The 16,420-nt window shown below is 35.0% G+C and overlaps 1 protein-coding gene across 1 annotated transcript in view; it reads right to left on the minus strand.

Moving 5' to 3' along the window:
- LOC107656715 (testican-3-like) overlaps nucleotides 1-16,420 on the minus strand; it is a 42,270-nt gene that overhangs the window by 12,176 nt on the left and 13,674 nt on the right. The window contains exons 2-8 of the mRNA XM_016444657.1: nucleotides 13,999-14,007; nucleotides 13,648-13,687; nucleotides 7,907-7,982; nucleotides 6,143-6,248; nucleotides 5,866-5,965; nucleotides 396-509; nucleotides 46-267 (exon numbers count right to left, since the gene is read on the minus strand). Coding sequence (XP_016300143.1) covers nucleotides 46-267; nucleotides 396-509; nucleotides 5,866-5,965; nucleotides 6,143-6,248; nucleotides 7,907-7,982; nucleotides 13,648-13,687; nucleotides 13,999-14,007 — 667 coding nt within the window. The remainder of the gene's footprint in view (nucleotides 1-45; nucleotides 268-395; nucleotides 510-5,865; nucleotides 5,966-6,142; nucleotides 6,249-7,906; nucleotides 7,983-13,647; nucleotides 13,688-13,998; nucleotides 14,008-16,420) is intronic.

A 16,420-nucleotide genomic window follows, 5' to 3' on the forward strand; every position in this document is an offset into this window, starting at 1 on the left:
CCGATGTCAGCCTGAGAAACAATTATGAATTGGGCTGAAGCTTACCTTGATATCTCTGAAAGCAAGAACACCACTCCTGGCTGGAAACAAGCCCGTCTCTGTCTGGGTCACATGACCTGAGGAAGGCTTTAGTGCACACATCACTCTTCTCTGAGCTCAGGCTGGACAGCTCTGATTGGTCGAGCTGAAGGTCAAAGTTTGTGTCCAGTCTGGAGAACATCCAGCCTAGAGAGTCCTTACAGAGGGGCACCTTACTCATGTCAACCTCTACAAAGACATACAGAGAGGTCGCAGAAAGATCTTTAATTTGACATTGATTTCATTATCATGGTTATTAGGTTAGCACTAATATTAGCAGTTCAGATGTGTGTGTGTGTGTGTGTGCATGTGCTCACTCTTTTCTGGCTTCTGGAACTTGTATTTCTTGCTGGGATTGCCACTCTCGTGAAGAACTGTGATCCACTCTCGTAATCTGCTGACCACTTCAATCATCTCCGCATTACCACATTCTACACAGAAAAACACACAGAACATCCGATAGATAAATTAAGCAATCGGGCACAGCAGTACAGGTTCAAAAGTAAAACTTTCATTCTTTTTTTTCCAAAGAGAAATCTTTTTTTGGAATAATGTTTAGGGGCTGTGAGGTTAAACAATGATATGTGCTCCTGTAGCAGTCACTAATCAGTGCAATTTAATTTTTAAAAGACTGTTTAGTTGTAGAATTTCCTGTGAAAGATTACCCTAACCATAATCTTGAAAAAAAAAAAAAACCTTCACCAATCAGAATACTTCCTGTTAACATGGAAATGGGAATTTTGCCAAAGAAGCTAAGCACTGACCACCCACTACCGTATGTTGAATGACTTAATTAAGTCAAACTACTTTTATATATATATATATATATATATATATGTGTGTACTAGAACGAGTACAGATATATTATATTAATTAATTCACAATGCATTTTGTGATTACAGAAGATTCATGACCTGTATGTTCTACAATAAATATAATAGTTATTAAGAAGAAGAAAAGAAATATGATTTGAGTTCACATCTTTATTTTATTTGATTTTTAGCATTTTAAATTAGGTTACAATTTGATTATTTTAATAATATATTAATTTAAATACTTTTAAGTCATTTAGGTCTTGGGAAGTTTGCTGAGGCTGCCTGGTTTAGAACCACTGTACTAAATGTAGGTTTTAAATTGATAGCCTCTGCAATAAACTTGCAGAATTATGCAACAACAAAATAATACAAATAAACGTCCTCTCATTTTCAACTACTTTTATTTCCAGCAAATTTCTAACATGTTTAAATATTTGTATTAACAAAAAGTTAAACAACCAGACATTTGACAAACAGAAATGGAATAATGAGTCCCTGAACAAAGAGTCAAAATCAAAAGTGACAGTGAGCATCCGTCGCCAGCAGCTGATTTAAGTACAACAGTGCATTTCATCCTTATGTACTGCACCAGATTTGCTAGTTTTTTGCCACTGCAAGGATGATCAGCTGTCTTTCTGTCTTCATAGCACTGTCTTAGGTGTCTTACATTATAGACATTGCAGTTTATCGTTTTGGCCACATCTGTCGTCCTCATGCCTCCCTGCCTCAGGACTATGACCTGCTCACACAGGTGATCAGGACATTCTTCTGGTGTTTTTCAGAGTCAGTAGAAAGGTTTCTCTACTGTCCTAGGTTATTGCATCTGTGACCTTCATTGTCTATTGCCTGTAAACCGTAAGAGTCTTAAGGACTGTTCCACAGGTGCCTGTGCAATAATTGTTTATGGTTCATTGAGCAAGCATGAAAAAACATTTTTCAAGCCCTTTCCAATAAGGATCTGTAAAGCTTATTTGGATTTTACATTATAGCATATATTATACAGCATCCTGAAAAAGGGATGAGTATTTTTTATGATTATACTCAGTGACATCTAATTAACTATAATTGTATAGTGCCCTCAAAACAGTGTCATTGGTCGCATAATAATGACAATACATGTCACAGTCAGTCATGCCTCTTTGGCAGCTGTGAGGCCTGCTATCACATTTAACTTGGCCCAGGTTTCTTTTTTTAAGGGTTATTGGTTCAGCATACCTTGATCGCTTCACTGATTGATTGCCAATAAAGGTTATTACACATCAGACCAAATATAACATAGTTTAGAGGTGTTTTAGACCGTAAATAAATAATCTTGTTTATTCTGTGTTCTGAATTCACTTGTTTTGTTTAATAAAATTCTGATAGTGCCCAAAATGCCAAGGGCATTTCCAAACTTTTAGAGGTCATTTTATATTTTACCATCATTTCTGACCTGTTTAAGTCATTTGCATTGCTTCATGGCTTAAGTAGAATTTAAGCAGGCAGTTTTGTACCCTTTTTTTGTATTTCATATGCTGTTTAGCTTTGAATCAAAAGAAATGTGATTTATCTTTGAGCTTGCTGATTTGACTCGAGGCTTAGAACTCTTTAGTGAAGAGTCTTTTTTTTAATAAAAATGCCTGTGGAATACCAGGCATTTAATCGATTTAAATGAATGGTGAAAATTCCCAGGGCTGCTGAAAAAGTATGCGATCATTGTTGGGCTTTATTGACTTTTAAGTATACACTATTCTAGCTTTTCTGATAACAGCTAAACTTGATTAGTGTTTAGGAATAAATAAAATACCCAGGTTCATTGCTGTTTTTTTAATTAAGTGAGAGCGACTGTGTTCACCTAACAGCTCACCTTTGTGCCTTTAAGGAAGGTACTTAAGTCCAGTTAACCCTCAGGGTGAGGAGAGCAATCCCTGCTATTATTGTCCTGTAGCCAGTACATCCTGCCTGGTGACACTCCAGGCTATAAAACCCACAATATTGGATAACATCAGCAATAACTGTGCCTTCTGGGGAAATTTGTACTTATCCAATGTATAAATAATTTCCAATTTACTTGATTGTATTTTCTGCATCCAATGTGTTTTGTTTTGATATGTTCATTAGATTTAACAGTCTGTGTATATTGTTTGGGGATGGTTTGGGGCATCTGATAAATCTAGTTTTGTTGTAAGTAATTAATGAGCGTAACTGATTGAATTCTTGTAGCTAATGCATCATACATCTGTGCTGATTTTTGATAAGATGCTGTACTGGAAGGAAGGAAGGGTCGGGGTCTTGCATTCAGAAGCAGCTGCGAGGGCTAATATTCATGTTCTCTAATTTTGGATTTGTTCTTTTTCAATTCTTATGTGCAATGATAAAATGTTTCTAGAATTCAGCAGAGACACATCGGGCCGTGTTTTCTTTGACATTTTGTATCTTTTTCTGAAAATCAGTTGGTGTTGCATATATACAGTATAATAATGGGATGTGTAGATGTTTTTAGCTTGTTCTTTAATTATCTCTAGATAATTAAGTTTGGGAAAACAGTCAATATGGTTTGATGTCTCTTGATGGCTTAAAACAAGATGGCAAATAAAAACTCAACAAATATAAACCATTGTGGATACACAATTAAGATGAGAAACAGATTAAAGTAGAAAGAAGCAATTTGTTACAGTGACTTTACAACAAGTTAGAGGTGTTCTGATAAATGGCACAAAGTCTTTTAACCATGGTAAAATCACTGTAATTCACAGCCTTTAGTGGCTTACTGCTTTTATTAAAGTCTGCAATAGCATTATGATAAAAGAGGAAAACTTCCAATAAATGGCTAACTTTAATACTAATAAAAGGAATACAGACCTCAAACTTTTGAACGGTAGTGTCTATATGAAAAGCTTTGATCTTGCTGATATTTGGCAACTGGAAAAAACAATATTCATGCTTCCCATCCCTTCAAAAATCCATTTCCATGATCTAAAGTTTGGTTTGCGTTGGTTTCAGCTCTAAGTTATCACTGTCAATCTTTTGATGGTGAATGTGAGTGAATTTCCTCTATAGACCTGAAGCCAAGCAGTTGAAGGCAGGACTTGTGTTCATTGGGATAATGATGAAAACAAATATTTTACTGCGCTGTCTTTCTCACACGTACACGCATACACACACTGACACTACCAATCTGGAACAGCAAACATTTAATAAGTTCCTAAGGGATTCAGTAGCTTTGAGATTCTACACAAAATAAGACTAGTTTGGTGTATTGAAATCTCTTTGCTGCTCTCGTTGCAGATGGAAACATGCCAAGTACCCACCCTAAAGGGTACATATCCCTTCCCACAGCTACAGAGATGAAAGATTGGTTTCAGATATAGAATAATTTGTTGGTTCATCAAGTAATGACATGAGATATTCATCATTACCATTTATGAGGGCTTAAGGGAGAAAAAAAAAACACATTCATAATAGCATATTGCCATACTACTATAATATATGTACTTTATATTGTGTGCAGTGTACACAATATACAGTACATATGGGCAAGAATTTTGTGTACACAGAATACCTACTAAATCTGCCAAAATATGCAGTATACAACAGAAGTGTGATTTTGTAATCTTTCATTCGTGGCTTTTTTTTTTTTTGAATAGACTGGCAAGACCTAAGACATTTTTTTCAGAAAAAAACTGGATTTACAAGTTGATAACTAAACACCACTCCCTTAATTAGGCAAGCAGTATAGGTTAATCATATTGTCCGGATCTATTTAAAATGCAATTCATGCATACAAGGTCTTGAATGCACCTTGTCTATGATTAAGCATGTTTTTAATTTATAAGATTAAATATTTAGATTTTTTTAATTTAGCAATTTTTGGGCCATAAAGGGTCAAATGTAGAAATGACACACTGTCCTAATATAAAAAAAAATAAAAAATAAAAAAAAACATGAAATGATATCAGACTCTGTTGACTGTCTGTCAAGAGGGTTTTCTGTGACTGACTTTTTATGACAGGGCAAGCTTCGCTTAGGTTGTAAAATATTGTGTGTTGTGACTCCTTAAAAACAGTGTTTATAAATGAATAATTTGTGATATTTGTTAAATGAATGAATGAATGAATACTTTTTCCCTTGACAGTAAGAGATTGTTTTTGCAAGAAATCTCTTATGATAAGCAAGGCTGCATTTATTTGATGGAAAATACAGTAAAAATATTAATATTATGAAATATTATTACAGTTTTGTTTTTCTATTTTAATATATTATAAAATGTCATTTATTCCTATGATGGCAAAGCTGAATTTTCAGCAGCCACCAGTCTTCAGTGTCACATGATCTTTCAGAAATCATTCTAATATTCTAATATGCTGATTTGCTGGTCAGGGAACATCTTTTATTATTATTAATTTTGAAAACAGTTGTGATGCCTAATATTTTTGTGTAAACTGAAACATTTTTTCAGGTGTTTTGATGAATAGAATGTTCAAAAGAACAGGATTTATTTAAAATAAAAATACTTTCATTTATTTGTACTATTTATTTAAAAAATAAGTATTTAAAATTCTAAATGCCTTTTCGGTCACTTTCGATACATTTTATGTACCTTACTGATGCCATAGTGTATATTTTAGGATGTGAAAAAATTAGGGAAGATATGGGGAAAAAAGATGGAAGAAAATCTTGCTTTTTACTTGGTTACATCACCTGACATTTAAAAATGTTCCTAAAAATTGACATAAATGGATTTCGAAACCACCATGAATATCAAATATATTTCACATTTGATTTAAATTAGAAGTTTAAAGCATTTTCATTTTCTTTATTGTGGACACTCTTATTTGTCATTGACCCATACTGTATGTTTATCACATTCATAATGCATAATGCATTTTCAGTGTATATGGTACAATATGCAGTGCACATATTCCTTTCAAAACAAAGGCAGTGTTTGTGTGCAAGTCCTTATGGGTCAACTGCATCAATAAAGTGTGTGTACCTCTCTTCTCTGCTGGATTTCCTGAAGGGCAGGGACACTGTCCTGGACACTTCACAGAAATCTGCTTCCCAGAGATGCAAGCTTGATATTCTAGTTTACACTAAAACACACACACAAAGCTGAGATTAGATAAGTAAAGTACATTGTCGATCGAGGATTAATCTCTTAGTTGAATACCTCTGTGACACAGCTTTATGAAAAAGCAATTCAGACAGTATACACATATAGAAACACACACACAGTGGCAGTTCTCATAAACAGGTAGTGTGTGTGTTACCTTGGTGGAGTAAGTGTGTCCATCTGTTCCACAAACAGGTGAAGGGTGCACAACTGGACATCTTTTGCATTTCAGCAGTGGTGAGTTCATATTCATGTCCTTAAAACTGCACACACAAAGAGAGATTGCCTTCTTAACACAAATAGAACTAAACAATATTGATCTTCAGAAATGCAGCCAATTTTGATCTGTCCTTCCTATGATCACTGGTTCTGTACTGGTTTTGATTCATCCGGCGACCCAATCAATCTAAATTTATTTATATTATGAACCAACAGTATACAACATTATTAACATGACAGGATGAATAAGAAAACTGGTAATTTTGGGGTTAAATTCTCTTTATAAACCACACTTTGGTCATTCTGGTCAACACAAATCATATTTATTCTCATTTTAACCTCCTGAGACCCTGTGACCTCATATGAGGACATTATATTTTGGTGTATTTGATAATATTTTGTAATTATCATTTAAATATGTCAAATTTTTTAACTGTCATAAATAAACATCTCAGGAAAATGTTATAGGGTTTCAAATCAAAATATGACTTTCTGTTACGAAACAGGACGTTGATTTCATACATGTCCTCATATGAGGACACCGGGACTAAAAACATGTTTATTATGCATTTTGGGAGACATAACAAAGGAACAGGCAAAACAATTATATTTCTATATTCTATGAAATATTATATATTATTATGAAAATCTTGTCAATTATTACTCCCATTATTACACTCGTTTTTTCGTTACATGTTGCCCCAAAAACACATTAATATGCAAATTAGATTTAGTTTATAGATACATTGTATATAATGAGAAAACCAGTTTATGGCCATTTTACACACATTTTGCAGAAAGAAAAATGTATATCAAATCATTCTGTTATAACATAGTTGAGAATCATCTTTATACAAAAATCCTGAAAACTAAAAATGTATTGGTGATTTTAAAAATCTATTGTTTTTGCCTATGCATGTTCATTCATGTCTTTTTATTTTTTTAAAGAAATTGAGTCTTTTAAAAATCTATTGTTTTTGCCTATGCATGTTCATTCATGTCTTTTTATTTATTTTTTTTAATTGAGTCCCGATGTCCTCTACCGAGGACATAGCATAACTTATAAATGAACATGCATATGAATATGAATGAATAAGCATAACTTATAACTTTTTTTTTAATGCTCTAAACAATGTAAAGACAAGGGTCTTAAGAGGTTAAGTGAGCATCTTCATATTTTATTTTCCCTTGCAAAGTTTTGTTCATGGGTTTTAAGGATGAGGGGATGTAAAAGTCTTTAGCTTGACAAATTGATTTGTTTTTCAATTCACTTTTCTATTCAATTCCAAAGCAATATTTGCCAATACAGAATTAATGCAATTTGATTCATTACATAGTTTGATTTAACAACAATTTTTGATACAGCACTAAAAATGCTTTTATAGCGTACTTTGATATGTCTAACCTCTTCCAAGTGAATTTGCGTCAAATAGTTTCATTGGTCTCTAACACAGATGGTATTGTTAACTAGGGGGCCGCGGCCCACTAGAGGGCCTCAAGATGACTTTTTAAAATTTGTTCATAAGTAATTTTGAAAATCAAGCGTAGCGTTAGTTCTGGCAGGTCACGTTAGTCAAGCTCGCATCAGCTGACCTTCAGCTGATCCCCATCTACCTATGGGAATACGACACCTATCTAAGCATTCATATATAAGGTCCCTCAGTATTATCAGCAGTTTTCGCATTGCTCAATAGCTAATTACCCTCCTCCATCCCCAACTACCACTTTATGGCGGCCACATTTTATCTTGAGGCACGGATCTTTGGCAGGGTCCAGAGCTGAAACACATATAAAAATAAACTTGTATAGCCTATGTACACAAACCATGAAAACAGATAAACACACAGCAAATACTGAATATGTGAATACTGTTATATTTCGTTCACATGCTGGGAACTCAACAAGAATGACCTGTGCACACTGATAGTGTTGTTTACTGCACACAGTCTGTGTTGTTTTAGCACCAGATTTACTGGAAATTAAATTGGCAAAATCTATAATAAGACAAATCTAAATACTATGCTGGACACCGGACACGAAGCGCAGTGGCGTGCCTCAACTAGGTCATCTCACAGGTATCTCCCACCGGACACAAGGAGACAGTTCAAAACAGTTCATCTAATCCCCAAACAGGCACTTAAGAATGAACAAAGTGGCATCGATGAGTTTGAAAAAAAAAATACTGAGCAAACAGAAAGAAAACGTGTGATATGTTTTCTGTATATTATAGCTCTCAAGTCTATATGAAGCATACAAACTTTATTCAAGCCACAGAAAGACAAACATTTTGCTAGAAAAATGCACAGTACCTGATCTTCCAGTCTGGTATGAACATTAAAATCATGTACAATCAAGTACATTAACAACCATTTGGGACAAATATTATGTAATTTAATGGAAAACTATGTAAGTGGCGCTCTGTGGCACGGTGCGATGGGAGTCCTGAGTCATAGCTGAATGCCGCAGACAGTCGCTGAGTGTGTGTACACTCATAGAAATCATAGAAATTAACGTGTTTGAATTTTAAAGACGTCACGCCATGGCACACTGCTGCGCTTCTTGTCCGGTGTGTGACCCCCTTGACAACTGGGTTAATTTACCCAAAAATGATACATCAATTACTTCAATTATTCTCATGTCATTCCAAACCCATAAGACTTTTGTCCATCTTCAAAACACTAATAAAGATGTTTTTAATGAAATCCAAAAGAGATTTCTGTCCCTTCATTGAAAGTCCTTTACACCTAAAATTGATGCTACAAAATGTTCATAAATACATCATAAAAGGATAAGTCATAAGTCTTTTGAAGATAAAAACTTACATTTTTATTCACATATAAACACTGATCAATACATATACTGTATAAAAAACATCAAATATGGTAAACAGAAGCGCAAACTTGATATTTGACCCAAGAACTAATGAGTTTTGCACGTGTGATGCAAACACATTTCAGCTTCCACAAAAACGAGTAAGGTTTTGCTCGTGTTTAAAGCAAGTATGGTTGGGCTTCTGTTTACCATATCTGATGTGCTCTGCAGTAAGTATGTGCACTGATCAATGTTAAACCGGTCAGTTCATATGGATTACTTTTACAGTGTCTTTATAAACTTTTTGAAGTGTCAAAATGTTTCAACAAAAATACATGAAAGACACATATACAGCTGCAGTCATATATATGCTATGATCTTTCTGATTGTTTGTGTGTAAATAAGGATTCTATTTCTGTTATAGCCTGAAATGGGGCAGTAGAGAAGAATAGAGAAGACGAGAGAGAAAGAATAACAGATTCCTAATGCCATTAAGTGCTTTTATAGTCCTAAGAGGCTCACGCACATACACAGAGGAAGAAAGACAATATAACATACTCATCCTTTACCTTCCCCTTGTCAAATTACAAACACATACACACACAAGCCACACTTTGAATGCTCTCTGACCTCACATGGTAAGAGCCTTAGTCAAATCCTGCACAGGCTTTAGGGCTTATCCAATCCCAATCTCCTCAGCACCCTCCGAGTCCACTGTCCGTGTGTGCATGTGTGTGTGTGTGTGTGTGCGAGACAAAATTTGTGATTGATTTGTGCATCATCATCTTTGAGTGTGATCAGAATCCATTTTAAACGGCTCTACTTGCTCTTTTTGACTCGCTCAATGCTCTATCAATAGTGATTTGCATAAATATCAAACTCGTGATGAATATTCAACGGGCTTCTAATGACTTTCGAATATGCATAATCTCATAAGATTTACTGCACACTGAGAGCTTGATGTGATAGAGAGGCTTAAAAAGCAGTTTTCTCATTTTCTCCGACGGATGTAGCGTGATGATACGGGTATTAGGCCACAGCATGTGACTTTGAATTAGCACAACAGCCGAGTTCTCATATATGCCTGATTAACATCCACTCAACACTGATAACCGACAAGATGCTATGGCTCAAAGGAGCAGAGATTCAGATCTTTCCATTTCCAATGACCTCAATAAAATGAATAGGCTATAATATAAAAACATTTTTATCAGTAAGGCAAATCTTCTGCTACTTGTGTTACAAATAAAATTGCAAGTTCCTTTTCCCATCTAATCCTTGGGAAAGTTGCTAATGTTGGCTTATTATGTTCTTACTGCCTATAAGCACAAATCCTGTACGTGAAGTATACGGTACCACAATCCTTTGTTGTGATTGTTTGACTGACATTTCAGGATGTTGATTAAATTTCTATAACTGCATGACTATGATTTAGTTACATTGGTGCGGTCACCATTGCTTTGTGAAATTTCGCAAATAGAATTTGTGCAATTGGGAGTTCTATGCAGGTTTTCGTGCATGAATCTTTAAATGCAAATGAGCTAATGTTCCCTGCCCCCTTTTCCAGAATACAGCTCATGCCTCAGATACTCTGCCAAAACAAAACATCTACTTAGTTATGATCATCATGTCTACTGCACTGAAAAAGCCATATCAATTTAAACTTCTGATATACAGTTTTCTGAGCGCACACATCTGAAGCACGCGCAGAGAAAGCTGCTGCACACAGTATGTGAGTACTGAACTAAGTGCTTTCATGCCCTATTGCACTTAAACTGTCAAATACACACAATGATATGTCAAAAACACACGTAATTTGCATAAATACAGTCACCTACTGTATGTCTGTGAACAGATCTGTATATTAAGTGACAGCAGCGTAATATACAGTACCTATACTGCTGTCTATGCTGGTAATGCCCCAAACAACCAAATAAAAACAGAAAATCACTCACTGCTCTTGACTGAATAACTTCTGTAGCTTTAATAAGAAGACATTTCTTACTAGAATGCGGCTTTTAAATGCTCTAGCATTAAGATAAACTTGGCGGATTGCATAGGGTGGGATCTATGCTAATACGGCAGTGTCCATCAACAGTTGTGGGTGGGGCCTGTACAAAGTGACGTCACATTGTACAGATTCTGCAAACGGCTTGTTCTGCGACACTGCTTATGATTTAAGGGGATTTAAAAAAAAAAAGAATTGGGTGGATTTTCATCATTATAGGTTGGTTGTGTACAACACACATTTATGTTCAAACACCATGTAAAAGTGAATTTTGCATAATAGGTCCCCTTTAAATAAATTAACTGGTGAAGCAGTGCTGCATAAGATGTTATGACTAGTTTTCAGAGAAAGTATCTTTGACATTTTTCAAAACAAAAAAGTTATAAACAAAAAAAATCTGCTAGTGCAGTAAGACGTGCACTATATGACAACAAAATCAATTAAAACAAGTCTTATGCTGTGTTCCTTCTCAAGTATAGTAAATGTATCATGTATTAAGGATTGTATGTATGTTTACCAGTGCTGGGGAAAGTTACTTTTAAAAGTAATACATTACAATATTGTTTTACTCTCTAAAAAAGTAACTAATTACGTTACTTAGTTACTTTTTATGGAAAGTAATGTAGGGATGCACGATATTGGATTTTTGCCGATATGCCGATATTTTTCAAATGATTTTGACCGATATTGATACCAATATATTTCCTTTTGTTTGGAAACAACACCAAGTCTCTCCTGTGCAGAAATTATAAGCAAAATATTTTTAATTTTGGTTAGTTTTTAACAAGAACTTATTTGTTAGAATTAAATAAAAAATAATGAAGGTTTTTTGACAGTACATTGAAGCTTTGAAAATAACTATAAATAAACTATATATCAATCGCTGCATTTTTCCCCCAGAAAGATGCAGTGTTAACCATAACATTTTATTTTAAGATTTAACATTTGTAGATGGTCTAAAGCAAAAGAGTTGTAAAAATTCAGAAAATATTTTAGAGCTTATGTTTTGTTTAAAATATAAAACATATTACACATTAATAAATCAGTATATATAAAATTATTTAATTTGCAAGTGTCATGTTTGTGATTTTTTTCATGTAAGCTATAGCTTCTGACCTTTAAATCAAAACATAATTATTTTTATGACATCAATTACCGCTTTATTTAATCAGAAACACAGTCTAAATGTTATTTGTGTAGGCTATTTTACTTTTAATTTAATTAGAAGTAGGCCAACAGCGTGGCAATTCATGTCTGAACAGTAGAAGGCGCAGCTCAAACAAATTGCATAACGAATATGGCGCAGGAGAAGAAAGTTCAACACTACTCAGCAGTAACAAAAATTAAAACAAATGTGTCATTTTTGATTAGTATGGTTGAATTGGATCATCGAAGGTCAGTAGCAAATACATTGGGTAATAATATGGGATTAAATACATAAATTATATTTGTATTTAACATTTAATTATTGCAGGTTTGTATAATATTCTGAGATTGCATTTGACTGTTTTTATTCATTTTGAAGAATACTGCATCTGTTTTTGTGCAGGTGAGGTGAGTAAATACATGTTCATATTTAGTCTAGAACTACAGTAACATCATGTTCACACAGTGCACACAATGCCTCTGCACTTACTCCCAATTTCTCTCAACATGGCAACACGAGAACTGTCAGTCAAGACATGGGAAACACAGTAACAGGCCTTATTTGAAAAAGTAACTCAGATATTTCCTTAAATTAAAAAAGTAATGCGTTACTTTACTAGTTACTTTAAAAAGGTAATCTGATTACGTAACTCACATTACATGTAATGCATTACCCCCAACACTGATGTTTACTTCTAAAGGAATTCTAAAAAGAATTTTTCTCAGTATGACTGTGCTCAGCAGGCACAGGACGTCAATAAACTTTTGGTTCAGTATGAAAATCAGGTTGACGTCAGTATTTGATGCCAGTTTGACGTTGACTTAACTTTGGATTTTGGTTGCACAACCTAAAAACAACAAACATCAACGTCAGCTGATGTTGGTATTGGACATCAAATTAACATTGATATTACACATTGAATTTTTTGTCACCCGACGTCGCAACCAAAATTTAACCACGTTGTGTGCCTGCTGGGTGGGCATATGCAGGCCATAACAAATATTTCTCCCCACACACACACACACACACACACACACACACACACACACGGAACCGTATTACTCCAATAACTGCTTAGAAACAGCCAAGAGTTTGCGTTAGGCTTTCAAACTAGCAATGGCATCTTGGGCTACGTAATCAGTGATGTTAAAAATGAAGTTGTGCACGCAAGCGCGTTTTAAGAACAAAAACTTGAAAAAAAAAATCAAATATATATTCTGTACATTAATGTATAATTGACTCTAAACCGTTCTATTATTGAAAATAATTACTAATGAACACTCCACTGATCCTCAATTGGTTAAACAAACAAATAGTCCCGCCACAAACTACCGCCATTGATTAAGCAGTTGTTGCGGAGTCTGGCTGGTCAGGAGAAAGAATTTGAATAAAAAACGACACTTCAACTTTCTTTGATTTTCAACTCTGAACACATGAAAAACGGAATGACATTCCTGTCCTTGGCTGACAGCCCTACCTTGATCGAATGGTTTTCCTGGGCTCCATGTTCCTGGTTCCTAAAGCAGAAAACAAAAGTTGATAAACAGAAGAGTTGATCAGCAGTCTTTGTTTAATTTTTCTGAGCTTCTGTATGTTACAGTACATAAAGTAATCCGTTTTGCGGTTTTAACTATGTATTGCTTACACTGCTTTCTCGTAGTTACGCTTACAAGCAATTACACTCAATGCAGACTGCATTATAATATTATCATGCAACTACAGCAGTATTAAGGACACAATGTAAACTTGGAAGAATTTCCTGTCAAACAAACAGGCAGATTAGAAAGACTCTGTTTCAATGGAAAAACAAATGCACAATCATACAAACCTCCACCTCCTGATTGTAGAGGAAGCATTGTGGAGAAAACAAATAAACATTAGACAGAACATTAAACACATCGCTTCAACAATACAACACAAAATGGACCACAACAAGATATGCCATAAACAAAGAAATAATAATGAAATGCATATATATATAGTTTGGCATTGTGCCTGTTTATACTGGGCTATTTGTTACCTGTCAAATTCAATTAACTGGTCTGCTCTTGTCTTCATGCTTAATTAACTAAGACAGTTAATATGTCAGTTTCCATCAAAGGTCCATTGAAGATTGATAGTACCGTATGGTGACACACACACAGATATGGATATGATATGGCAACAGTCGGGTCCTCTTGCAGTTACACGTTTTGATGATTGCCATTTCTTTCTCTCCTTCCTCTGAGTGTGTGTTTGCATGTATGGCATGCATGCAAATGCATTTAGGGATAAACAACAGCACATGAAATCCATTACAGGGTCTCCGTTAGTCATTCATAATATCCCTTCCATTCTTTCCCGCTCACAAAGAACTTTATCTTTCTCAGCCTCACTGCGTGTAAACACGGTCATTGTTCTTTTTCTCCTGTTTGTGCCTCCATTTCAGCAGCTAAACACAGCTGCCACCCAATCTACACCTAGATGGCTCTTGATTTTGTGCATTTGTTTTTCTGTCTCACTTTATGTCTTTATGTACAGATTATTGTATTCATCCAAGACCTACACAGAGGGAGCAGGATAGAAATAGAATTGTTTCCATTATGTTGCAAGCATTCATTTTATGAAAGCCATGTGATAACATGGCTTTCAGAGAGAATGGACAGGCCAACTGCTGTCTTGCTTGTTGCTGATGCTTTACACATGTACATTGATTGTGTTTAAATAAAGCAATATTACTTAACGCTAAGTAGGAAACCATATACTGACTTTCAACTAAACATTTACTGAATGTAATAAGCTAGTTCATTTAACAGCATTTGGACTGTTTACATGTCTTGCATGTTTTGTTTTTTCCTGGCTTAGGTAAGGGTCTCATTCTCTTCTGGTGAATGTGTGTGTGCGCTCTAGGGTTGTGACGGTATGAGATTTTCACTGTATGATAATCGACTCAGAAAATATCACGGTTTCACGGTTATCACAGTATATATTAAACAATCATTCTTATCAGTAACAATGACTCTTAAAGGGGTCATATGATGCTGCTAAAAAGAACATTATTTTGTGTATTTGGTGTAATGACCCCTTTAATGTATCAAATGAAAATGTACAATGTTTTATTTTTGGCAAAGTTAAAACATGGACAAACATGATATTCCTTGAAAACCATGTTTAAATAAATAATTGTATTATAAAGAATATTATTATTGCTGTTATTATAACTTTGAAGTATATAAAAGCTAATATATTTCTGTCATAATTTCAAATTAAATCAAACATTTATTTTGATGGGTTGTAGTGGACCTTTGAGCTTCAGAGTGTATTTGACAATGGTTTTTCTCAAATAAAACTAGGAAATGTTTATTTACGTTTTCTCTCAGAGCAGCTCTGCTGATGTTCATGTTTATGTAGACGCTGACACGATTAGCGTCATGCGTACTTCAGTATGCAGTAGATAAAACAGCGCCACTCAGAGACATGCAGAAACAAGAAGATTATTTATATAGCTGTCTCTTTGCACATAAATATTCACAGACACATATCATATCTACTTTTGATTTATCCATCCATCAGATTGCGGGTTTAACATGACATCCTCGTTATACTGTAAATTCCATGTTCACGACTGCACCGGGATTCCCTCTGCATCACGGAAATCATACGGCCTTAACTTATAACTTGTTATTAATGCGACACACAGGGCCGGATTTACCTCTTTTTGAGACATAGGCAAAACAAATTTTTGGGCCCCCTTCCCTATTAATATAATAGGCCTAATATTACCACCCAAGCAAACAAAAATATTTCTTAATCAGTGTTTTCTATCAAATCGAATTTAGTTCTTAAAGGGGTGGTTGACTGTTTTTTTTATAGGCTTGATTGTGTTTATGGGGTGCAGTCTAACATGTGTTAATGCTTTGTTTTTGTTCTGAAATCTCATGTGTGTTGAACGAACTAATTTTTTATGCACCTCATCCCAAACCTTCCGTTGCAAATTCCAAAACGTCATTTTAGAGCTGATAACAGAGCCGAGCCGATCCGTTATGTTACCAGCGGCACAGGCAATAACGTCAGCCGCGCATTCGCGCTCTCTTCTCTCCGACGACCCCTTCTCTCACACACACGTCTCATTCGCTCCGGTTAAATGCTTGTATTGCGCATTATTTTAGTCATTCCCGCAGGTTTCCCGCTTACACCAAAAGCGCGCACACCAGAACTGATATTAGTGGAGCGCACAAGCCGCGCTCAGTCTCAAACAGCTTGTGAGCCAC

Source organism: Sinocyclocheilus anshuiensis, unplaced genomic scaffold (assembly GCF_001515605.1).
Source record: "Sinocyclocheilus anshuiensis isolate Anshui unplaced genomic scaffold, SAMN03320099.WGS_v1.1 scaffold85, whole genome shotgun sequence".
NCBI classification, from domain to species: Eukaryota; Metazoa; Chordata; class Actinopteri; order Cypriniformes; family Cyprinidae; genus Sinocyclocheilus; species Sinocyclocheilus anshuiensis.